General features: G+C 60.1%; 1 protein-coding gene across 2 annotated transcripts in view; it reads left to right on the forward strand.

Annotated features, from left to right (window-relative positions):
• The window catches only part of MID2 (midline 2), an 89,001-nt gene extending 67,953 nt beyond the window's left edge, over positions 1-21,048 (forward strand). For both annotated transcript variants that reach the window (XM_086756692.1, XM_086756691.1), the window contains 7 exons: positions 3,920-4,027; positions 7,335-7,483; positions 7,823-7,950; positions 8,560-8,703; positions 11,708-11,869; positions 16,563-16,770; positions 18,036-21,048. In XM_086756692.1, coding sequence (XP_086612818.1) covers positions 3,920-4,027; positions 7,335-7,483; positions 7,823-7,950; positions 8,560-8,703; positions 11,708-11,869; positions 16,563-16,770; positions 18,036-18,438 — 1,302 coding nt within the window. In that variant the 3' untranslated portion in view covers positions 18,439-21,048. The remainder of the gene's footprint in view (positions 1-3,919; positions 4,028-7,334; positions 7,484-7,822; positions 7,951-8,559; positions 8,704-11,707; positions 11,870-16,562; positions 16,771-18,035) is intronic.
• The last annotated feature ends 2,648 nt before the right edge of the window (positions 21,049-23,696 follow it).

Raw genomic sequence — 23,696 nt, forward strand, 5'->3', positions numbered from 1 at the left:
GACACCGAGCCTGCAAACACAGCTCAGCTCTCGGAGAGTGGGGAAGCAGCGTTGCCCCTCTCGTAGCTGCCGTCTGCAATCAGGTGCGGTTTTGCTGGCAGCTCCTGTTTCCTTCAGGACGCAGATGGGATCTGCTGGGGCTGAGTGCTGGAAAACCTCCTCTGCAGCTGCAAGGCGTTAGTGAGGGTTTGTGCTGGGTGCTCAGCGTGCTGCAGCCTGCACCCCACCTTCAAAGGCTGCGGCATCTCCAGCTGCGCTCCCAGAAACGACAAATCCTTGGACCACGATGCCTCCGTGCTTCAGATTCCCTGTGAAACTCTGGGCTCCTTGCACCTCCTCTGTCTTGTCTGGGGTGCTGTTAGTGCAAACCAGTTCATATTTGCAAAGCACTTGGGTATCAAAGCGACAAGCACTCCGGGAAGGCCCGGAAGGAAGCTGCTGGTGGTACCTGCAGAGCGGCGTTGGCGCAGGCTCGTGTGGCAGAGCAGGGCCAGCCGTGCTCACGGCCAGCCCGAGCCGGCAGTCATGGTCCTGTAACTGCAGCTTGTGTCAAACCAGGCGGTGTGGGAGCTGTCACAGGGTCCTCTCAGCCCCGGGGTGCTCATACTGTGTTAGATCTGCTGTAGTTCTGTTTAACCCTTTCCTCTTGGGAGGGAGAGGGTGGGACCCCACGCGCTGGGCTGGGCTGAGCAGAAGTGCTCTCCGCAGCCGGATGGAGCGGAGGGAAGCGACATGAACCCCTGCAGCCGCCCCCACACGGCGCGGTGCCCTGTGCTGCTCCTCGCTGGGCTCGCCCTGCACTGTACCCCTGCTTTCCTCATCCCTCTGGTTCGCTCTGGGTTCAGGGCCGGCCTCACCCGTGGCCGTGGAGGCAGAGGGCTTGTCCCCAGCCCCTCGGTGCCAGCGGGGATGTTGTCTCCCTGCCGCCGCAGCAGCTTCCCCTTGCAGGCAAGGCAGCTTCCAGCCTTTTTCCCAGTTTGCAGTGGCCGGTCGTCTTCCTCGCTTGCCTTCCTCATCCCAAACACATGCGCTTTGCCTCCCTGCGTCCTTCCTGCCATCAGAGACGGCAATTGCCATCTCTCCTGCCTGAGCCCCGAATTCTCTCGCAGAACGGCAACGTTCAGGCATGAGCCAGCAGCGAGTGGGAATGGCTTTGTGTAGGGGATTACAGAGTGCGTCGGAGGAAGAGATCACCCGTAATCCCACTGGAGAAAGGGGCCCGGCTGACCTTGCTGCTTTAACCACTTGATCTATAAAACTCTCTGTGTTCCCAGTGTGCAATCAGGCATCGTTTGTTTGCACCGCCAAGGGAAGCGTTTGTGCGAGCTGCGCGCCGCAGAGCCCGTGCCAGCAGACTGACGCTGCCCTTGGCTGCGGCTCCGGAGTCAGGAGTTCACGAGCAATGCGCTGCTGTGGAAAACATTCGAGAGGAAGAAGGCGGTTACTCACTTGCTTGTTGTTTCAGAGTGCACATACCAATTAATAGCAAATTAATTTGCAGCTTTGTTTACATGGAGAGAGGCTGTCGCAATTAGTTTCTTCTTAACAGGCTATTGATTTTTTTTTTTTTTTTTGGTTGCTAAATTAAGCGGTGGTTCCTTGAACCAGCACCTTTCCAGAGAATCAAAACCCCAGGCTGCTGCGGGGACGGCTGACGGGGACTCGGGGGGAGCCGGCCGGCACCTGAGCAAAGCCGGCGGCTGCTGGCTGTATCCGTGGTCACCGCAGCCCTTGCTGGGGCACGCAGGCCCTGCGGCCTCCCCGAGCTGCCCCGTGGGCCACGCGCGCCGGCCGGGATGGAGGGATGCTGCCTGGAGTCGTTTGCCCATAGCGAAGCACAGGGGACGCGTCTGCACGGAGACCTGCAGCCTGGTCTTCTCCGTCGGCGCTCAGAGCGACGAGGGCTTCCCGACCCCCGCGTCCCCCGCAGGCAGCAGCGCTCCTGTTTGGTCACTAAATAAGGCCCTTGCTGCTGTCCTGATCATCTGGAGAGAGGAAAGAGTGCAAAACCCTTTCTGAGAGCCGGCGGTTCCGCCAGCCTCGCGAGCCGCCGTGGGATGCAGCTCAGGGCACAGGGAGGAAGGAGCTGAGCCACACTCTGAGTTTCCACGCCGAAATAAAGAGCAGACAGATCCCACTGCCGTGCTCCGCTGGGACGGCGGGGCTGCGGCCCGGCCGGGAAACCCTCCTTTCTGGGTCAAAGGCAGCTGGGGAAAGGGACAGCAGTGGCCCCTGCGGCTTTGTCTGCCGCCCGTCTCCCAGAGCGTGGGCACTGGCTGGCTGCTTCTTGCCCCGGGTAGGTGTTCAGATTTGGGATTAATTTAACCAGGACCCAGGAATTCTGCTTGGTGTGCCAGGCCAGAGGGGAGCCTGGCACTTGCTAACCTCCCCCCCTTCTCCTGCTGCTGCTGTTTTTGCAGTCCTGGTGCCCAGGGCTCCCTCCTGCCAGCGACAGCCAGCACCAGGGCTGCAAGCCCTTGCAAAGAGCCCCGATTTTGTACTCCTGGGAAACTGGAGTGCTGGCCGTCTCTGCTCCCGTGCCTCGGGGGCGAGCACGCTGCCAGCACCCCCTGCGACAGCCTGGGCTGCGGGGCCGCGCTGCCGCCAGCACAGATTGCCGCAGGCTCCAAACCCTGGCCATGATTTCCCCCCCTCTACTACCTTGCAGCAGATTTGGAAGATTATCCCGTTTTTCTCGGTGGAGTTATCTTTGCAGACCATCAGCTGTCTCCCACTTCAGCATTGCATAATCTGCTGGCTCGGTTTAAAAAAAGATTGTGTATGAAATGTGTTTAACTCTGAGTTGCCTTCAGAGTTCTCCACTGTTTCACGTGGCTTTCGGGGTGCAGAATGAAGAGGACCTGTTTATGTCCTCTGGGACACTGCTTAATTTGAGTGCTAGGGCTCAGTTCCCTCTGTAAAGCGCATCCGCTTTCCTCTCCGTCCCCCCGGGGATGCTGGCCTTTCCTGGAGACAGAGACTGAAACCTCTGCCTGTGCTCTCACTGCCCTCTGCGTGCCTTCCTTTCAGCTTTAAAATTAAAAAAATTAAGCTGTGTATTTGAAGCCTGAAAAGGGGGTCCAGCGGGGATTAATTAGCCTAAATTAAGCGGGATGCATGCAGCTTTCTCGTAGAAACAAGCCCCTGTTCCCTTCTGCTCTCTGGGGCTGGCGCTGTGCTCACCTCCGCTGGTTGGAGGAGCGCTGCCCCCCACCCCGTCTGGGCCCAGGAGCTTGGCTCCGTAGCCGGGGGTGATGAGGTTCACGGGTCCCTTCTCCAAAGAGGAGAAGGCTGTCTTCAGTAGCATCTTCCAGCACAAAGCTTCAGAGGTGGTCGCTCAGGAGTCCCAGCCGAAGGGAGGAGCTGCGCGTGCTGGTCTCCTCGTTTGCAGCATCCATCCCTTCCTGGCTGAGGAGCTGGAGCAGCTCCTTGCTGCTTTTCCCCAAGAGCACGGAGAGAGCCAGGCAGCTGGCAGCAAAATTATCATCTCGGCCAAGCGTCTGCATGGCCGAGGTCACGAGGAGAGCAGCCTTGATCTGGAGGAGGCCGGATGGTGTCCAGGGTGGTTTGCCGTAGCTGAGCAGACATGAAGATGACTTTTGGGAAGCGCTGTCCAGTCTGATTGTGTCGTCCGTGCTGGGACTGGCTCGGGTGCCCAGGCCTACACAAGGTCTCCTCATCTCCTGGCTCAAGTCCCTCCCTCTGGTGCAGCGATTCTGGAGGGCAGGGTGGGAGGAAGAACAGGTTGTGCTGCCTGATGGGTTGTGTTTCTTTGCCACTGAACCATAAACGCCAGGAATGAAGTTAGGGAGGGAGGGAGGGAGGAATTTCAGCAGCAGGCTGGAAGAGACTGCCAGGCTGTGCGGCAGTGGACGAGCGTGTCCCTCCTGACGGCCCTGCTTCTGCTGTCCCTGGGCAGGTGAACACCGCCATGCACGAGGCCAAGCTGATGGAGGAGTGTGATGAGCTCATGGAGATCATCCGCCAGCGCAAGCAGGTCATCGCCGTCAAGATCAAGGAGACTAAGGTAAGGAGGGCTGGCTCGCGCGCTGGGGTTCGGGGGTCCCCTCTGCGCCCACAGCGTGGCTGCTGCAGGGTCTGTCCTTCCCGCCTGGGGACAGCCCTGCAGTTCGGCAGCCCGCGACACTGGGGTGTCCCAGCCGCACGCAGAGGGGCTGCCAGCAGCGTGCCTGGCCTCGCCCGTGAAGGGATTGCTTTGGGCAGCCATGGGTGCACACAGCTTCGTCTCCTTGCCCCCCCTGAACGGTGCGCGAGCCCGGGGGCCCCTCGCTGCTGCTGTCCCCAGGGCTCTTCCGCCGAGGACAAGGCGTGTGCTGGACGTGGCCGGAGGAGGGAAGGCGTGTTGACAGCCTGACAAATCGGTGCAGTTGCTTGGATCAGTCCAGACAGCTTCCTCAGGGCTTTTCTAACACCGTGGTGATGATATAATAACGTGGAATTAATATGGAAAGGCCATCCAAGGCCTGTGCCGCAGATAGAGGGCAGGATGCATGCTCTGCACGGTGGCATAGCCGTAGGTGAGCTGGTTTCTCACCTTTTCTTTGGGGGGTTGTTCAGACCCTTCCTCCAGCGGTTCCAGGTGTTCTGGCTTTTCCTGGTGGTTTCCATGCAACAGGGAGCGGCTGGAGAGATTGGCTGCAGCTCTGAGCGGTGCCCGCAGGAGTTTACAGCGTGCGTGCAGAAGCCCTTCACCCTTCTCACCGAGCTTGAACGTGCGTTAGGGTGCAGCTCTGCATCCCTCGCAGCGCCCATAGCTGAGCCGAGGAGCAGCATCGCCCCCGTTTTACTTGCAGGCAGAGGTTTGGGAGCGGGTTGTGCTGCGTGTGCACACAAGAGAGCCAGCCAGCACAGCTCTCGGACAGCCTCGCGGGAGTGGAGGCTTTGAAATGCCTGCTTTTATCCCCGCCGCTTCAGGGAACATATTTTATGTAACAGTGCCTTCTGCTGGTCCATCTGTCTGTCTGCCTCTCACTTCCCACCCTCTCCCCTAACATCTTCTGGCCACGTTGTCCAGTTTCAGCCATGCTTGGCAGAGCTGGGAGGCTCAGGGATGTTACTCTCCTGCAAACTGGCAGCTGGGTAGAGGAGAGAGGCCCCGACCGGCACCCAAAACCATCAGCAGAAGAAACGCTGGGCTGCTTATTAACTGCCAGGGCAGGAGCGGCACAGCTGTGCCCATGCAGCTGCAAACCCAGCACTGTGGCGGTGGGAGAGGGATGTGGGGACGGCGGTACTGGCAGTGTCAGAGGGGGGGCTGGGCTTGGCTACCAAAGGTACCTGGAAACTGCAGCAAGCCTCTTTGCTGGTGGAATCGGCCGGAGATGGCAACGCCGTCTGCAGCCCTGCAGTGCCCCTCTGCACCCCCCTTGCTGCTGGCTGCGGGGGGCGCTGGGCAGGTTTCCTCCATGGCTTTCAGCGCCTCTGAGCAACAATTCCCAAGTGTGACTTGAGAGCAACCTTTCCGAGGAGCCCCAAACGCAAACAGTGCAGAGTTTCAAAAGCTCCAAACACAAAAGGAAGGCGGAAGCGCTGGAGACTGTGGCTGGTTCGAAGCGCTCCGACTGTGGAGCGAGAAACACTGCTTTCCTGCTGAATCGCCGCTTGGTTTTTCATTTATCCTGGGCTGCTTTTCCTGACACGTGGCCTGGCGGATGTGTGGAGCATCCTGATCGCATGGCATTGGAAAGAATGGCAGCCCCGGGCCCGAGAGGGAAAGCATACGGAGGCAAAAATGCTGAGGCAGCGGTTTGTCTCCAGCCGGAGCGTGGTCCTGGGCTGCTCCATGCCAGGTCTGCTCCGTGCCAGGGCTACTGTGGCGGCTGTCAGCTCCTCCACCTCCGCGAGGCAGTGGGAGCGATGTGAGGAGCAGAACAGCAGCCCCAAGATTGCGCTCGGTCCTGGGCGGCACCGAGGGATGCCAGGTGAGGGTGCCCAGAGGGTGACGCCGGCCATGTTCCCAGACAACGCACCTTGGGCAGTGAGGAAACCAGGCCCAGCTGCTCGGTGTCTTATTCCAGTAATCCCGAAAAAGAGCTCTTCCTGAATGCGTCATGCAGGTGTCTTTGGAAACCCACTGGAGATTAGACCCAAGGAGCCCACGTGCCGCTCCAGGCTGGGCTTGCACCTCGCAAGGCTCGGGTTCGTGGTGTCCAGGGCTCGGATACCGCCGCCCACGAGGCCGGGCAGCACCCCGTCGGAACGTGGCACCGAGGCGGTGGGGGGACGTGGGCAGGGGAGGACGTGAGCGGCGCGGTAGGAGGGAAGCAGGTAGCTGGGCTGCCCTGAAGAGCTCTCGGCTGCGGCAGGGATCCGGCCGGCGGGTGCCAGCACCCCCGTTGCCCGCTCGCGGCCCCGCAGGTGCTGCTGCCACAGCCTGGCTGGCCTCTGGCCAGGGCACCTGCGCCTTCTTCACCCCCGGCCACCGCTGAGGCTGGGCCTGGGACCAGTGCTGCAGGCGTTGCGGGGACGTGGCCAAGGAGAGCTGGGTCTGGGCATAAAAGTTGACTTATTTCTCTTCCTCGTTGTCCTTTTGATCATTTATTTCTGGCAAGTCTGATGATGAAACGAACTATCCATCAGCCCATTGAGCCCCAGCAGCAGAACTGCTTCCTTGTGCAAACAGCCGTTCCGAGCTGTGCCCGCCGCTGCCGGCGAAGACGGGCCCGCGCTCCTCCCCGCTCCTGCCGTCGGGGCACAGCTCCCTGCGGCCTGCGGATCCCTGGGCCTTTCCCAAAAACCGACATGCCCTGCGCTCCTGCCCTGTGGGCTCACCGGCGCTCTGACGGGGCAGTCCAGCCGCAGCGGCTGCAAACCCTCGGGGGAGGACGGTGGCTGGGCCGGGTCTGAGCTCCCACGGGACGCGGCAGAGCCCCGAGCCCGGGCTCTGCGGGACGCGCATGTGATGGTTTAGGACGCGCCTGTGCGGGCAGAGCAGAGCCTGGTTGGGCCATGTGCCCTGTGTTCAGTGCTGGCTGGTGCCGGGGCTGGTTTTCCAGCTCCTGCTTCCCTGGGTTGTGGGCAGCTCTCCTGTCCTGCCTTACTGCAGCACCTCACCTTTAATTGCAGAATGATTTGCGGCTGCAGATGTGATGTTTTCCAGCAGCTCTGCTGGGGCTGAGCCAGCGCGAAGTTTCCTAGCCCTGTGCTGAATTGCATTGCTGCTGTCCCTCCCCAGAGCCTTCGGGGACGTTTCCGTGCTTTCACCTCTCCTTGCTTCCCCTGCGCAGCCCCTGGCTCCGGACGAGGTCTCCTCAGGGCTTTTCAAGCTGCGTGCTGGCTTCTGAGCGCCTTTGCTTCCTCCACTCCCCTTGCAGGTGATGAAGCTGCGGAAGCTGGCCCAGCAGGTCGCCAACTGCCGGCAGTGTCTCGAGCGCTCCACGGTCCTCATCAACCAGGCGGAGCACATCCTGAAGGAGAACGACCACGCGCGCTTCCTGCAGACGGCCAGGAACGTGGCCGAGAGGTGGGCAGGCGCGCGTGGCTGGGGAGGCCGTGGGATGTGGCTGGAGCCGTCCCCTGGCCGAAGGTCCCTGCTCCGGGGCGGAAGGTGGTGGGAATGCCACTCTGAAAGGAGGCTGGGGACAGCGGGGCTGGAACCCCTTGGGGATGGAGCCCCCTCGCCTCTCTGGGGACCTGTCCCCGGGCTGGGCCGCCCCCCTCGGGCAGGAGCGGTGGTTGGTGGGCGCAGGCCGGTGTCCCCGCGAGGCTGCTCGCACCCCTTTAATCCCCCACCTCGCGGCTGCGGGGCGTGGGGAGCCGCATGCACCCTGATGCGTATTGATGGCCTCTTCTTTTCTTCCAGGGTTGCCATGGCAACTGCATCCTCGCAAGTTCTGATACCAGATATCAATTTTAATGATGCCTTTGAAAACTTTGCGTTAGATTTTTCCAGAGAGAAGAAGCTGCTGGAGGGGCTGGATTATCTAACCGGTGAGTGCTCAGGCGCGCTCCCCACTGCCTGCGCCCCATGTCTTCCCCGCAGCCCCCTCCCCTGCGCCCCGCTGAGGGCTGGCAGGCCTATTTTAAAGCAAGCTAGGTTGCTGCTCTGTCTCACCGGTTAAAAGTGCCTGGTCAGCTGCAGCAGAGCAGGGACTGTGCTGTCACCAGGGCAGTGACATGTCCCTGTCCTCCTGTTCCAGTCTGCCTCTCCTGGAGGGCAGGTGGAAAAGTTCAAAAAGCCGGTCAGAAATGATGGTCAGGACCCGGGGAGGAGGCTGATGCCCGCAAGGATCTGAGAGGGTGGGTTACGGAGAAAGAACAGTGAATTAACCAATTATTTTACTTCTGATGCACTGCATGAAAAGCCCTCGTTCTGGCACGCCCGAGAACACCCTGGCCCCTGGATGTTTTGTTATCACACTAAAGAGTTCAGTTACGTGGGAAACACAGTGACAGCTGAAATGAGACAGTTGTTCGTGTCAAGAGACCCTGCTCCCCACACGAGCCCGTCTCTGCCCTTAAGGGAGCCAAAAGGCCCTGGGTATGTTAAGAAAAAAAAGCACAAACGTACCAAAATATGTTCTCTGTGATCCCCCACAGCGCCAAACCCGCCGTCCGTCCGAGAGGAGCTCTGCACGGCCTCCCACGACACAATCACCGTCCACTGGATCTCGGAGGACGAGTTCAGCGTCAGCTCCTATGAGCTGCAGTACACCATCTTCACCGGCCAAGCCAACTTCATCAGTAAGGCACCGCGCTGACAGGGCTGGGGACGTGGGCTGGGGCGGGGGAAAATGTTCTCGGGGACAATCAGCAAGTTTAAAGGGTGGCAGTTAGGGAAGGGGGCTGCAACAGGGGATCCTCCGAGGACACCGCTCAGGGCTGTAATCACAGCGATGGAGGGCTGGAATCTGTGCCCCCACGCACACCCCCGCTGCATCCCATCTGCCAGAGCCAGGCAGTCTTCCCCGTTGTTCGTTGTCAGGAAGGTTTATCTGATAAAAAGAAAAAGCTGGCTGGGTTGTCCTCTCAGGAAAGGGCCGTTTGCCAGTCTGAGCCGCAGTGGTTTGTTCCTCTGGGTGCCCAGTGAGTCCTCGAGGTGTCAGAAACGTGTGCCTGTTACAATTTCTTGTGACACTGCCTTGTTCCTGACATTGGAGGGGGGTTGCGTTCTGGAGGAAAGTTAATTTGTGGACTGTGTTATTGGAAAGGGCCCAGGAAAACTGCTGGTTTCATATGAGAAAAACTAGGGATGTTGTAATGGGAGAGTGGAAATACAGCTTCCAGTGTGTGTCCCCCTGAGGTAGTGCTTTGGAAGAGCACAGCATCCCACGGCACGGCTCGTGCAAGAAAGTTTTATTCCTGATTTTCCTTACTGGCACTCACTGTTGTAGGAAGTGCTGACAAATGCCTCGGAGTGAGCTTTCTGGGCCGCTGTCAGTTTGTCTCACAGCTCAGGAAGCCGTCGGTGCTGGAAGCGCGGTGTGGCAGCACAGGAAGGCTGTTAAGTGCACTTTAAAATATGCAGGAAGCTGCCAGAGAAAGTTACTGCTTGCGACTTTCCAATCGGATTAAACTTGCATCCCCAGCCTTTGCCCTCGTTTGGGAAAACAGGGCAATTTGCTTCCCCTCGGTGGGAGGTTTGTCGTGGGCACTGGGTGCTGCAGCAGCTGGGTTTCCCCTGCTCGGTTCTCCTCTCCTCCAGCTGCAGCACGTTGTCTCCAGCATTTTGTTCTCTGAAAGCCCCTGTGGCTCCATCTGGCTCCCACCTCTCCCCGAACGCTGCTTTGGGCGCGGACTCCAGCCCATGGAGGGGCTTGGGCGTTAGTCACCAGCCCGCCTTTGGGGGCTGCGCGGGTTCAGCAGAGGCTACGGAACCCGCAGGGGCGATGAACGGCAAGGGCAGCTCTGGAGGGAAGCCCGGGGGGCGCGCGTCAGGAGTGCCTTCCTCGGCCGCTTTGGTAGCTCTTCACAGGAGGAGGAAAGAAGTCATCAGTTACCATCTCGGAGGAGAAAATGAATAATATATTGTCCCTTGAAATAACACAGTCAGGGCTGGGAGACGAGCGCATTTGAGTCCTGGCTGAACTCGTGCATGAAGAGATGCTGGACGTGGCGTGCTAGGGGCGTGAGGAGGCTCTCGTGGAAGGAAATACCTTTTCAAGGAGCGCACAGTTGGCCGGTGGAAACCATCCCCTTCACGCTCTCTTTAACACCAAGAGCTCGGCGGGAGTCGGACATTTTTATGGATGATGAAAGCTGCAATAAAAAGGATTTTTTTTGAGCTTTGGCAGGGATAGAAGCCCTCAGCCTTCAAGGCCAGCCCTTTCTTGGTTGTTCTGGGAAAGAGACCTGCTTGGGAGGCGGAATCGTTCTCAGACTGCTGCCTCTCAGCCACCTTGTCCTTTCAGATGAGGGATCCAAAGCTGTTCCTTGTCTGCAGGGAGGTGACACTTACCGGTGCTTGGCTGAAAGCTCTGCTCCGATGGAAGCAGCTCTGCGTGGAGGCTGCAATTGGCATCACATCTGTTTTCTACTTCAAATAACATTGCTCTGCTCCCCTAGGCCGTTTCCACCTGTATTTTAACCCAAATCCGGGCTGACAGTGACTGCAGCCTGCCCTTGTCCTCTGCCTGAGCGAGCCACTGGAGATAAACACCCCGCTGTAAGCCTGGGAAGAGGAGCTGTGGAGCATTTTCCAGGCTCCTGCCTTCCAGGCGCGCACACTTATGCTGGTGATGGGAGGCTGAAACCCCTCCTGCAGCCCCCCTTAATTCACAGCCCGCTCCTCGCAAATCCTCCTGCTTTCACCTCCGGACCCGCTGGATCCAAGAACCCTCCAGCTACTGCTTCTGAGCTTCCTCCTTATTCTTTTTTCCATGCAAAGCAGCAGTCCCGTCTTGTGATAGCTGCCCCAAAGCCAGTAACAGCATCTGTGGCACCACGTAGGGCTTTTCTCCTTCCCCGGAGCGCTGTTCTCCCATCTCAGGTACAGCACTGCATTTCCAGTATGCGCTGGGCTCCGCAGTTCTGGCAGCACAAACCCCGGCAGCATTAGAGCTTAGTGCCTCCAAGGGCTTTGGGCTCTAAATTCCTTTCTGTTTCCAGCAAGAGTTTAGGCTCCTGGATGTGTTCCAAGCATCTGGATCCCGCTCCCTTCGCTGGGAGCTGTAGTTTTCTTTGAACTGCTTTGCAGACCAGTGTAGGCAGGGAGCCGAAGCATCGCATCCCTTGGATGTGGGGTGTTCCTTCCCACCCCGCAGCACTGAGTGCGGGGTGCATGCACAGCCCTCCCTGCAGCCGGCATTGCGTACTGCAGCCCCCAGGGCAGCAGGGAGGTTGTCCCGCAGGAGCAAAGAAACGAGAGGGGATGGTGGTGGGCATCACCTTCTCCCGGGCACTGGTGGCTGCCTGTGCATCCACCCTGGCTGGAAGGTGCTGCCGGCTGGATTCCTCGTTCTCTGCCCACTTTTCCCATCACTTCCCACAGCCGCATCCTGGGATGCCAGTGCCCCACCTCTGGCTTTGCCTCACCCAGCATTGCCTTCGTGTCGTGGTGAACACGGCTCTTTGGGTTGCCGGGGTTTGTCATCTGTGGAAGTTTTCCTGCAGGTGCCCTTGACTCTGAGGCAGGCGGTAAATCATCCTGAGCGATGCGTGGCCAGTGAGCTTTGCGTTAGCAGCACAAGGTCTTTGTATTCTGTCCTTTCCTGTGAATAAATCTTCCCCTCCCTCTCCCGTTCCACAGGTCTCTACAACTCCATGGACAGCTGGATGATCGTCCCCAACATCAAGCAGAACCACTACACCGTCCACGGGCTCCAGAGCGGCACCCGCTACATCTTCCTGGTCAAGGCCATCAACCAGGCGGGCAGCCGGAACAGCGAACCCGCCAGGCTCAAGACGAACAGTAGGTGCTGGGCGCGCGCCCTGCCCTGGGGGTGGTGGGAGAGCCGCTCCCTCTGTGCTCCCGTCCGAAGGGCTGCGGCTGAGCCCTCCCCGAGCCCGCAGTTGCTGCCAGCCTGCTGGAGACCCCCAGGTTATTTCAGTTGTTTAACACGCCCCCTCACTCCGTGTCTCAGCTCCTTCTCTGCCTCGAGGGAGGGTCTCGAGGTGCCTGGGGCCCCCGTCAGCTCTCTGCTCCCGTCAGCACCCGTCCTGACAGGTCCCCGGGACAGCTGGGATTTTGGGACATTACTGAGGTCCATCTTTCTGGTTGCTTTACATCATTGGACTTCTTGGGGCTGATGCGTGGAGTCCCAGGACAGTTGTGTGCTTGTGCGTGGCTTTGCACACAAAGGGTTGCAATTTTGGGGAGTCATAAGGGGATGGAAAAGTGTCTGTGGGGTAGTGAGTGGGCAGAGAAGAAGTTGCGCTTCACATTGCCCTGGGCACGGCCAGGAAGGGTTAAGTGTGTTTAGGGAAATCAGAGCAGGATTTGATCGAAAATCAGAGGGCAGCAGAGTCGGCCCTGTCCCAGCAAGGAGGGGGCTTCTGGGGTTGCGGTGGGAGGAGGGAAGCCTTTTCCCATCAAGGGCAGCAAACACCAGAGCGTCAGCACCCGCTGCCTGGGGGGGCGTTACAACAGGGATAGCGCGGAGGGAGAAAAATAAGTCGGCTCTCTGGGCTTCTGCCTGCAGCTGCCGCGTCTCTGAGGTGCTCACCGGCGTGTCCCTGCCCAGCCCGCAAGCGCAGCCCTCTCCTGTGGTTCTTTTCCCAGTGTTGCCATCGCTGCTGCCTTGGCGAGGCTTTTGAGATGATTTATCGCCTCCGCCTCCTCATTTTCTTTGCGTGACTTTAAGCGGAATGAAATGAAGTAAGAGCGGTGTAGTGGTGGGGCTGGAGGGAAGCTGCCGAGGAGCTCCAATCCGATTCTGCCTTGTTTATTAAAAATGCATCCCTCCTGCGGTGGCTGTTTTTAAGCGCGTGCTTCGAGAGGCGCTCGCTCTGGAGATGAGAGCTGGGCGCTTGACGAGCCGAGCGCGGTGACGTGACACAGCACACAGAGGGGAGCGAGCGCGGTTTGCTTCCATAGTGGCTCCCGGGGGACAGGGCTGGCTCGTTTGTTGTTTTTTTAACAGAGTGTCAGTCATCAGAGAGGCTGGCACACTGCCGGGGGCTCCTCTTTGGAGACGAGCTCGATTTAGGAGATTAAAGATGGGCCCACTCGGGTTTTGAACTCCCCTTGTTGCAGGGCTGTGTCTGCAGCAGCTCCCTGCGTGTTTGAGATCTCGGGCGAGCCTCACGTGAGGCACTGCATGAGTTACTGCGTGTGGCTGCAGTTTGTGTGCCAGGAGCTCCTTCCACACGGCCAAACCGCCGGGGAACCCATCCCGGCGCCTCCTGCTCGGGCGATGTGAGGGAGGGGCATGGCGTTAACGGGCACGCAGCCCTCTCCGCCGCTGGCTCGGCGCTTATCTGCAGCCCACAAACAGTCCTTAGGGGAATTTCTGTGTTTCTGAGTGTTTGATTTAGCAGTATATATGTGCGTAATACATACTGATGTATTCTCTTTCTTGGCGTACAAGGGCTCCTTTGGGTGTTCACTGCTCATTGTCGGGGTGGTGCCGCCGCTCTGCGCTGCGCCGCAGCACGTCCTCGCTGGCCGGTTGTGCCTGCGTTTGCCATTATGTGGCCACAGGGTTTTCTCCTTTTCGAGTGGGCGATTGGAAGATAGTGCACACTTCTCAATTGCCGTGACCTTGGTGGAAATGTCAGCAGCTCAACGAGGAGATGGGCCAATTAGCATGTTTCACAGCCTGCTTTCTGCTCCTGGAGTGGTGGTTGGAGAGGTTCCTTCATCGCCAGAAGGCCGGTGTCAGGACACGTACTGATTTCCGCAGCATCAGTGCTGTCAGCGCTGGCACTAAATCCGTGTTCCCAGACTGCCCAGGCAGAAGAGCTTGGGAAAACAGCTTTGGTTTAGTGACAGAGGGAAACCTTCCTTTGTTGAGCCTGGGCCTGAGGAGATCTTATTTATTAGTGTTCCAAAGCGGATGGAAGTGCCAGAACACAGGGATGGTCCCAGCTCTGGTAGTGAATAAAGTGCAGGAAGGAGGTTTTTACGGTCCTTACCTTGACCGTTGCGTTCTGGTCTTGTGCTCCCTTACATTTCTGTCTCTTCCTGATTTAGGCAGCTCTTGGTGAGATCTCCTGTGCTGCACGGGGCGGCTCACATCCACCTCCCGTCCGAAACGGCCGTGGGATCTCATCCAGAGGGGTGGGTTTGCTGCCTGGGCGATGGGCTCTGAGGTCCCTGTTGGTGATGGATTTATTGCTTTCCTGCAACTTGACAGCTCAGCGTTACAGGCCTGCGGCATTGCTTCCTCGAGGTGATGTCTGATGGAGGATGATAATTGCTGCTGTCGGGCTCGCTCTGCAAGGTGTCCTGTGGCCCGCGGCCTTCTTCAGCGTGTCTGCTTCTGGCCACGGGCAGAAAGGGAAAGGGGTCAGATGGGAGCGGGCACCCGGCTGTGTCCTCCAAAACGCCCTGTGTCCCGAGCAAGACATTGCAGCCCTGCCTGTGCACATTTAAAGTCCCCTCTGGCCTGTCACGGCGGCTGTCTGCAGATTTCACGCAAGCCCTTGGGCCAGGATGTGCCAGCGCAAACCAGCGACAAGGGCTGGACTCCAGTTGCTGGCACTGACCTTAAAATGGGGTCGTCTTCGTGAGAAGGGCTGTGGCTGCCTCTCGTCTGATGGAGATGAGTATTTTTATACCTCGCTTCCTCAGAGCTTGTCTCTTTGAATTACTGCCAGAAAGAGATAGCTACAGAAATATTAAAATAGCTGCAGGAAAGGGGGGCGGGTCACTCCCAATTTGCAGCTTCACTTTCAAGCCTCTCAACTCAATTATCTCGCAAATTGGGCTCCGAGGAACATCAACGCGAGCTAGCGTCAGGTGTCAGAGCGCAGCACGGCTCAGCTGCGTTACGGGGTCACGCTCCACAGCTCTCCAGCCTCGCTGCAGCGGATGCTGCTGGCTGTTTGCTGCGCTCTGAGTCCTGCCTCGGAAACCCCTCGCCGCGCAGCCCTGGCACGGGCCTTTCTCCTTGCCGAGCCGCGGCATCCGTAGCCAAAAACCGGAGCGTTCAGCTTGGTGTGCATCACGGGGGCTGTTGGCAGCTCCTTCCCCCAGCCGGGTCAGGGACCGCTCAGTACCACAGCCTGGTGTTTCAGTTGTCTGCAGTTATGGAAGGTGTTTTGCTTCAGCTGCCCTGTTCAGTTTGCTTTGTGCTACAGTAGGTGAACCCCTACAGAAATCCTCTCCCAGAGTGATGCGGGCTGGGGCAGAGCACGGAGGAATTTCTCCTGTCCCATGGAAAGGGCTTCGTTTTGGGCTACTCGAAAGGCAACCTGCTGGCTGCTCCCTTCCATTTCTGGTCTTAAAATGAACTAAATTAATAAAGGAGAAATTAAAAAACACCACATTGAAGCAGAAGGGATTGTGAATCCCCCCGTCCCCCCAGAATGCTGGACTGGCGCAGAGGAGCCGCTGCCCACCGGCCGCCCTGCAGCAGACACGCCCCGGCCCCTCACCCTCGGGGCTGCGGCTGCGTTCGCAGGTATCATCTGACCTCGTCCCCTCGTGCTGCCTGCACAGGGCCTGAACGTGGGAGCTGGGAGAGGCTGGTTTTGTGGCAGGGCTGCGTGGCACCGAAAACGGGAGCCTTCCAGCAAAATGCTTCGCCCTCGCTGCTGAATGTGTTGTACAAGAGAGACGGCGTTGTTGGCGCCGGGGAGGGCAGCTGCTCCCCTGTCCCGCAGACCCTCAGGAGGGTTTGCCAAAGCCAGCAGGACAGCCCGCGCCTGTCAGTGAGGAAACAGCTGCGCTCTCTGTGTGCTGGTGACGTTACAGAGGAACTGCAGGTGGGTTTCACGCCAGCATGAAAGATCTGCAAAGTCCATCAAACGCCATGCTGTTAATTGCGGAGGAAGCCCCAGGGCGTGCACTCGCTGGCTGGCCCGGTGCTCACGCCTCCCTTCCAGGAACACGGCCTGGACCCGAGGCCTTTGGTTTGCTTCCAACGCTGCCTGCGCAGCTCAGACTGTCTTCTCCAGGCGGTGAGACCTTGTTTGGCACGGAGAAGCGATGGAAAACCTCGGGCGTGTGTACGAGAAACACATGTAATGGCAGCCTGTGCACTACAGGGAGCAAGCAGCCTGTGTTGGCTGCTGCTGGGGTCCAGGGACGGGCTCGCTGCTGCGGTCCTGCTTCGGTGGTCCGGTGGTGTGGTAGCGGCACTCGCGGGTCTGTGCTCTCGTCCTTGCGGTGCCCAGGGTGGTTTGCTCTCAGCAGTGGGCAGTGGTGACTTGATTTCTCCTTCCAGCCGGGCCGGGGAAGCCGCTGCAGGCACCGGGGCCGTGGGAGCAGCCCAGGGACTGATGGCTTGCGGATCAGCCCGTGGCAGTGGACGCACAAGGCACACGGATGTGCCTCAGCATCTGGCTGGGCATCTGTAATCCAGAGTCCTTGGCTGGTGGGGAGCCTTTGGCTCACAGAGGATGTCCAGAGAGCCTCGGGCAGGCGTTTCGTGCCACATTCTGCCTGCATGATGAGGGTAACAAACATAAATCCTAATCCATGTCTCCTGTTCTAACAGGTCAGCCTTTCAAGCTAGACCCCAAGATGGCTCACAAGAAGTTGAAGATCTCCAACGACGGGCTGCAGATGGAGAAGGACGAGAGCTCCCTAAAGAAGAGCCACACGCCCGAGAGGTTCAGTGGGACGGGATGCTATGGCGCGGCAGGCAATGTCTTCATTGACAGCGGCTGCCACTACTGGGAGGTGGTGGTGGGATCCTCGACCTGGTAGGCAGCAGCATCGCACTCCCTCCCTCTCCTAGGAGCCCTCAGATTTCCCCAGCGGCGCTGTGGGACACGTTAGGGTTAAAGGCCAGGGTTCTGGCAGAGCTGCTCGTGGGCAGGGAGTAAACCTGGGTGGCTGTGGCTTTCAAGAGGTTTATGTGTTTCTCCTCTCTGCCAGAAGCTTTTGGGTCTGAGCCAGTCAGGTTGTGAGGTGAAGCTTGTATCTTCGTTCCCCTCACGTGCTGAACCTGGTAACGCCTGCCAGGGCTCAGATCTCCCCCCGACGTGGGCAGAGGTGCCACGGAGCTTTAAATCTTCTCCCTGGTGCCCTTGTCAGAGATGCTTGTGCAGAAGCACGGCCCCAGGTACAGCTTCTCGCTCTCAGTGGTGGCAGGGAGCCCCCTGCACCCCTCCGCACCTCCCCACCGCCTCTCAGCAGGTCCCCAGCCCAGGCCTGCCCGCCAGCCCAAGCCCTGCCTGCAGAACGCGCACAGGCAGCAGCAGCAAGGCCGAGTCAGGGATGGGAGGTAATGCCCCTTCGTTAAAAAGCAGTTTCTGACTTCAGCAACTTGATTTGTCGGTTTTTCTCAAGCAATAATTATATCTGGAGCTGTTTCTTGGAAATGAAGCTGTTCCAGCCATTGTTTTGCTGATGACTAAATACTGCAAGGCCTTCGGAGGAGGAGACAGCTTTCAAACACGCAGCAGCTCCTTGGGCTGTGCGCAGGGGCGCGTTCAGGTGCAGAGGGGCACGGCTGCGCGCTGGAAGGCGGCTAACTGAGTGGGCTGCGGCTGTGACCCCCAGCGAGCCCGGAGCCCGGTGTCCTGCTGAGGCTCGTAGCAGGGATGCTCTGATCCAAGGCACAAGGCACCCTCAGAAGCAAAATAACGAGGGTCTGTGAGAGCCCCTACGAGGCAGAGCCACAGAAGGGCTGTGTGGCCGAGCTGGGAGACAGCACAGCCGCGTTACCGAGCTGCGGTGTTGTCACAGCCGCTCCTGCAGCACAGTGCGCTAAGCTGGACGGTTCTGCTGAGAGCATCCCCCCTGCGTCTTGCCCGCCTGGCAGCAGGGGGTTGTGTGGGGAGGGAATGATGCTTTTCCCCAGCCGAGCCTCCGCAAGCGGCTGTTCAGTCACGTGAAGCTGTGGCTGTGCTGCTTCCGCGGGCAGGCAGGCTTGGAAAGCGCGGGGTGCCAGCAGCCGTCAGGGCTGGGCTTTGTCCTGCACCGCCGCTGAAGGTCGCTGAGCAAAGCTTCTCCTCTCCTCCAGGTACGCCATCGGCGTGGCTTACAAGTCGGCCCCCAAGAACGAGTGGATCGGGAAGAACTCCTCGTCCTGGGTCTTCTCTCGCTGCAACAACAACTTCGTGGTGCGGCACAACAACAAGGAGATGCTGGTGGAGGTCCACCCGCAGATGAAGCGCCTCGGCGTCCTCCTGGATTACGACAACAACGCACTCTCCTTCTACGACCCGGCCAACTCCCTCCACCTCCACACATTCGAAGTCTCCTTCATCCTGCCGGTGTGTCCGACCTTCACCATCTGGAACAAATGCCTGATGATCCTCTCGGGTCTGCCCGCCCCGGACTTCATCGATTACCCTGAGCAGCAGGAGTGTAACTGCAGGCCCCAGGAGTCCCCGTACGTATCAGGGATGAAAGCCTGTCACTAGCCTGCCCCAGCCCTGCCCATGCCCCGCGGTGGCACCAGCGATGCTGGCGGTGCCGGCGGTCAGGGTCGGCCGCTGGGAGCCACACCGGAGAGCCGCCGTGCAGCCATAACGCTCCAGCAAGCGAGCACCTTCCCACATGCAGCTCAGTTTTTTTAAGGGGAAAGAGGAAGAACCTCTAACCGCAGCTGAAAACGAACTCCTGTTGGCGCGCGCCGCTTGTGTGTGAGAGTGGCTTGTGCAATTCCTGTGGCGCGCTCCGATCTCTCCTGAGCGGATTGTCACCAGGATGGTTTTGTCTTCCCTTGGGGGCTGGAAGGCTGGGGTGGGTTTTTGAGTGACCTTCCGAGGCGCTGCTGCGGTCGGGGATGTCCGGTGCGTCCCCGCAAGGCGCAGGTCGGAGCAGGAGGGGTTGGCTTTCTGGAGCCCGCTTGTCCCGAGAGCCAGGTGGGATCTGAGCATCGATTTCTGGAAAGGACTGGCTGGAGTTCGGCAGCTTCTCTGGCGGGGCGGATAACTGCATGGACCCCTCGCGCTGGGTGAGCACTGGCGGTGGCGTGGTGGCTGGTGGCTGCGTGGTGGGTGCTCTGCAAGGGCGAAGGCAGTGCTGAGGACGCGCTCGCTGCCTCTCTAGCCCTGCATGCTGCCGGCCGGTGTGCAGTCCCACAGTGGAGGGCAGTCGGCCGCGGACCCCCGCTCCCCTGTGTCTCCCCCTTCGGGAGCTCACCAGGAGCTGGGGAGGCCCCACCCCAAAGAAACCAGCCAAGGCACGGCTCGCCCCGGCGCAGAGATTTGGCAGATGCTCCTTCCCAACGCAGGGCTCGGCTGGCTGCGCCCCGCCAGTGTGGCTGCGTGCAGACATCCACTGGTTTCACTGGTGTCCCTGCAGAAAAACGCATCTCCTCGTGCTCAGCAGAGGGCCGAGTCCTGCCCAACGACCGTCTCTGTGCTCTGTGACCCAAAAAATCTCGATTTATGACCCCAGACCTTGGCTCTTGGTTTGTTCTCCACCGTGGTGGTGTGGAGCCGTCCCATTTGTGGCAAGGACTGAATCCGTCCCCGGGGCTCCAGCCCCACTTAGGGTGGCTATCCGGCTGAGACCTCCGGCTCTGCCAGCCTTCTCCTCCTTTTTCTGGACCTTGCTGACAGGGAACTACCTCAAAGCCTCGGCGGGGTGGGTGGCAGCACATCGGTGTCCCACCAGGGCTGTGGGAGAGGCTGGTTGAACTCGGCTGGAGCCTGTTGGCCCTGTCCGAAAGTGGGTGCTCCCCGCCAGCGGCCCAGCCTGGGGGACGCATGCCGTTACGTCTGGTGGTGGCAGCTGCGGGCGATAGCGTTGTCCGGGGACAGTGAGTGTAGAAAGAGCCCGTTTCCCAGCACAGCACCACTCCGCTTTCCCCAGTGACACCCTGGCTGCGGCGCTGCGGGAAGCGAGGCGGGTGCCACGCGCGGGAAGGGATCTGCCGCCTGCCCTGCTGAGCGGAGGAGATTTTGCCGCTGATCCGAGCTGCTCTCCCGGGCTTGGCGCTGGCACCGCGGGCAGCACGTCCCTGCGGAGTGGTTTTAGTGGCTTCTCCTGACCCCAGCCTGCGAGAACGCGGGTGGGGACACAGTGGGGACGCAGCGGGTTCGCGCCTGCCCTTCCCCAGGGCTGAGCACGCAGACGGGTCACTGTATAAGGATAAGCTGCCGATTTCCCTCGGATGGTTTTTCGAAGCCACACGGGGCTGTCAGTGAAGTCCTTTCCCCGTGTGCCGGTCCCGTCCGGGGCTGCTCGTGGTGTGCCATCCTCCACTGCCCAGGCACAGGCATGGCTTTCAGTGTTTGCAGTCCAGGTGCCAAGCTTTCTGCCAGCACCCCTTCCACTGCCTTCGTTGCCAGAGGACTGGGCGCACCCGTTAACTCAGAGCACACGAGCCATTAACGTGACGTTTGCACCTGACGAAATTGCACTAATCACGGCGCGGTTCCCCCTGCCCTGCGTCTCGTACCCAGGCCAGGCAGGAAGAAGAGCAGGGAGCTCACATGGGCGCGCGCCCAGGGGACCCCTGCGCCCTAAGCAGGCGCTTCTGGGGATGGGAGCCCGTTCCGAGCCACCCAGAGTTTCCTCTCTCGTTTTTGGAAAACCAAAACCCACCCCGGGCGCTCCTGAGAGGGTGGGCGGTGCAGCCCGGCCCTGCTCTGTGCATGATGCCCCCCAGCTGCTCTGCTGCCCCCGAGTTAAAACGGCCGGGTGTGTGATGGCACAGCAGCGTCGCAGCCCCTCTGAGCCCCCACCGGCGCCGCAGCCCCGGGTTATGAACAAACGCGTTTCCCACAGCCCCACGGCGGGGGGAGGACGTGGGTGGGGGGCCGGGGCTGCCCGCGGGGCCAGGGCTGCTGCTGGTGACCCCGAGGCATAGGCTTGGGCTGTGGTGGGCTCCCATCGGACTCCCCTCTTCCACATGTATCATACTTGGTTCAGTTTTATTTTGGGGGAGGGTTGTTCTTCCTGTTCTGTTTCTTCCCTTTTTTTGTTGGTTTTTTTTTTTTTTTTTTGCAAGTTCTTTGTTAATGTCTGTATATATATATATATATATATATATAAAAATATAATATAATATATATACGTTACCGGATGTGTCTGTGTGGCAGAGACTGTGCGGTGTGCCGGCCTTGGCCCTGGGCTGCTCTGGCAATCACAGCCGGTGTTCTCCAAACCTCGGACAGAACGCAGAGCGTGAGCCTCGGGGTCACCGCGCCACGGGCGCAGCAGCGATTCGGCAACACCAGGGCAAGGCCCCTTCGTGTCACCCAGGGTGGGGATGAGGAGCTGGCCCAGCTGGGTCCCAGCTGGTGGAGCCCCTGAGAGCGCAGCGGGGCCACGGGCAGCGCCAGCCGGACGCGGGGGGGTTTGCTCACCCGGGGATGGTGCTCAGGGGACCTGCCGGACATATGGCCGTGCGTCCACGGGGGCGGGGGGCTGCGCCGGGCCAACCAGGGCAGCATTCCTCCCCCAGGGCTGAGAGCCTGCGGCGGTGGCAGCTCACAGGGATGCTGAAGCCCCATCCCTACACGTGAGTGTCCTGCACCCCGCTGTCAGCCCCCAGACACCGTCATGCGAGGGCAGCGCGTTGTCCAGGTCGCCGGGGGCTGCTGGAGATCCCCCAGTGGCAGGCAGATACGGCTGGAGCTGGGCTGAGATGGGGGCTGCTGGGCAGAAATCCCCCCACTCCGCGGCGAGGGGGCAGCGGCGGGGAGCCCAGGACCTCCCTCGCCAAGCAAAGCGAAGACACACCAGCCCCGGGAAGGCAGAGCCCAGCTTCGTTGAGCAGAAGTGCCTAAAATATTTATTAAGTGAAAAACATGTGGTGCAGACCAACACTGCAGAATTAAATATTTCTTACTTTATTCCTTTGCTCTAGGTTTTCTCCCATTAAACATTAACCACCAGCGCACGGAAACTGGCCTCAGGACTGAGTAGCTGCTTTCATTATGGGACAAATCCGTGGTGTTTGCGTTATGTCAGGCCACTGCTCTCGCCGGAACTGTTGCTGACAAACACAACTGTAACGAGCCGCTCGCTGGGGCCTGACGTTAACGCTCCTGCTTCTTCCCCGCAGCACCCTCAGCCTGACGGCCCTGCTAAATCCAGGCCTCACACCAGGCTGGGGAGCGAATACCCCAGCGCCTGCCCACGCGATGCTGAGTGAGGCGGGAGGCTGCTAATGGCAGCTCTTCGTTTGGGTGGTGGTGGCTGTTCCGGGCAGAAGCTGAGGGCGGGAGGCTCAGCTGACGTCAAGGATGCAGCGCAGCATGAGGATGGTGCTTCTGCCTGGGGACCCCCTGGAGACCCTGCTCTCCAGCCCCGATACCGGGCACCTCCATCTCCTCGGCCTTCCCCCCGGCACTGAGTCAAACGCTGCGGGGAGCCGCTCTGCCCCGGCCTGGGGAGCAGAGCAGCTCTGCAGCCATGGCTCAGCTCCTGCAGTCGGCGTGGGCCCTGCACGCGCATGCTGCACGGGCCCCGGCCTGGAGGGGACGCTTAGCCTTGCCTAAAGCTGCCCTGCCTCTCCCGGCTCCCTTCCAGAGGGGTCCCGGGGTGCTGGGAGTCGCCCTGGGTGCAGGTAGCAGCTCCAGCCCCGCTGCTGGCTCGCTAGGTGTAGGTGTAGGAGATCCCCAGCACCGGGAGGAGCTGCTTTGAACCACTTTGAGAACCGTAGTAGCACGGCAAAGCCAAAATGAATGCCTGCCCGAGCGACCCGGCTGTCCCCTCGTGTGCAGAGGCTGATGCCACCCGGATCGCTGGCTCGCTCCTTTTCAGCAGAGGCTCCTCTTCCTCGGGAGAGATGCTGCTCACTGCGACAAAGGGGTCTGTCCCTTCCACAGGAGCCTTTCCGTGGTGCTGGGCACGGCGCTAGCAGCGCAGATCACAAACCCTCATTTATTTGCCGAGCGCCTGCGCTGCAGCAGCGTTATCTGCGCTGTGCAGAGGGCTGGCGCCGGGCCGCGGGGACGCCGGTGCCGCTGTTGTCAGAGCTGCGGAGTGGGCTGCGGCGTCTCTGGGAGCTGTATGCGCTTTCAGAGGAGGATGTTTTATGCTCACCCCAGCGACTGCTGGCATTGACTGAGCACGGAAACCTTTTTTCTTTTTTAAATTGAAAAATAAAACCTTCCAGAGCAGAAACGTTACCCGAGTGGCTACAAACCGGCACTCAGACAGCAGAAAGCAGAGCGTTAGCGTGGGAAATGGCAGGCACCGCGCTCTGCTCTGCCTGTGATCCCAGCCAGTGAAACCCCAAACTGCAGTGAGCCCCCCCGGCCCTCCAGGCGGTCATTCTGCCGGCGCTGCCCCAGCTCTCACCGCAGCCCCACGGCACGGACCAGCCGCCCGTCGCAGCCCGCCCGTGGCTTTACGCTGCCGCAGCAGCAGCGGGGACAGGGGAGGCTGAGCCGCCATCGGCTCAGGCTGCCGTCAGCATTTGTCCTTTTGTGAGCTCCAGCGGCCCTGTCGCGCTGACCTGGGCCGCCATCCCGGCAGAAAGCAGCTCCCGGGTGGACGAGCCAGCCGTGCGTGCTCAGGCCGGTGACATTGGCTCCCAGCCCGGCTAACGTGGGCAACCTGGATCTGTCCTGCGCCGGGGCGAGGATTGACCCGTCCCCTCTGGAGCGGGGGTCCGCATGGCGCCGTGGACAGACGTACTCACGGGCCCGTCCTCTGCGCAGAGGAGGAAGAGGACCGCTGTGACGCGCAGCCGGTGTGCGGCAGGCGGCTGGCCCAC

The sequence above is a fragment of the Chlamydotis macqueenii genome, chromosome 11 (assembly GCF_036417535.1).
Source record: "Chlamydotis macqueenii isolate bChlMac1 chromosome 11, bChlMac1.mat, whole genome shotgun sequence".
NCBI lineage: Eukaryota > Metazoa > Chordata > Aves > Otidiformes > Otididae > Chlamydotis > Chlamydotis macqueenii.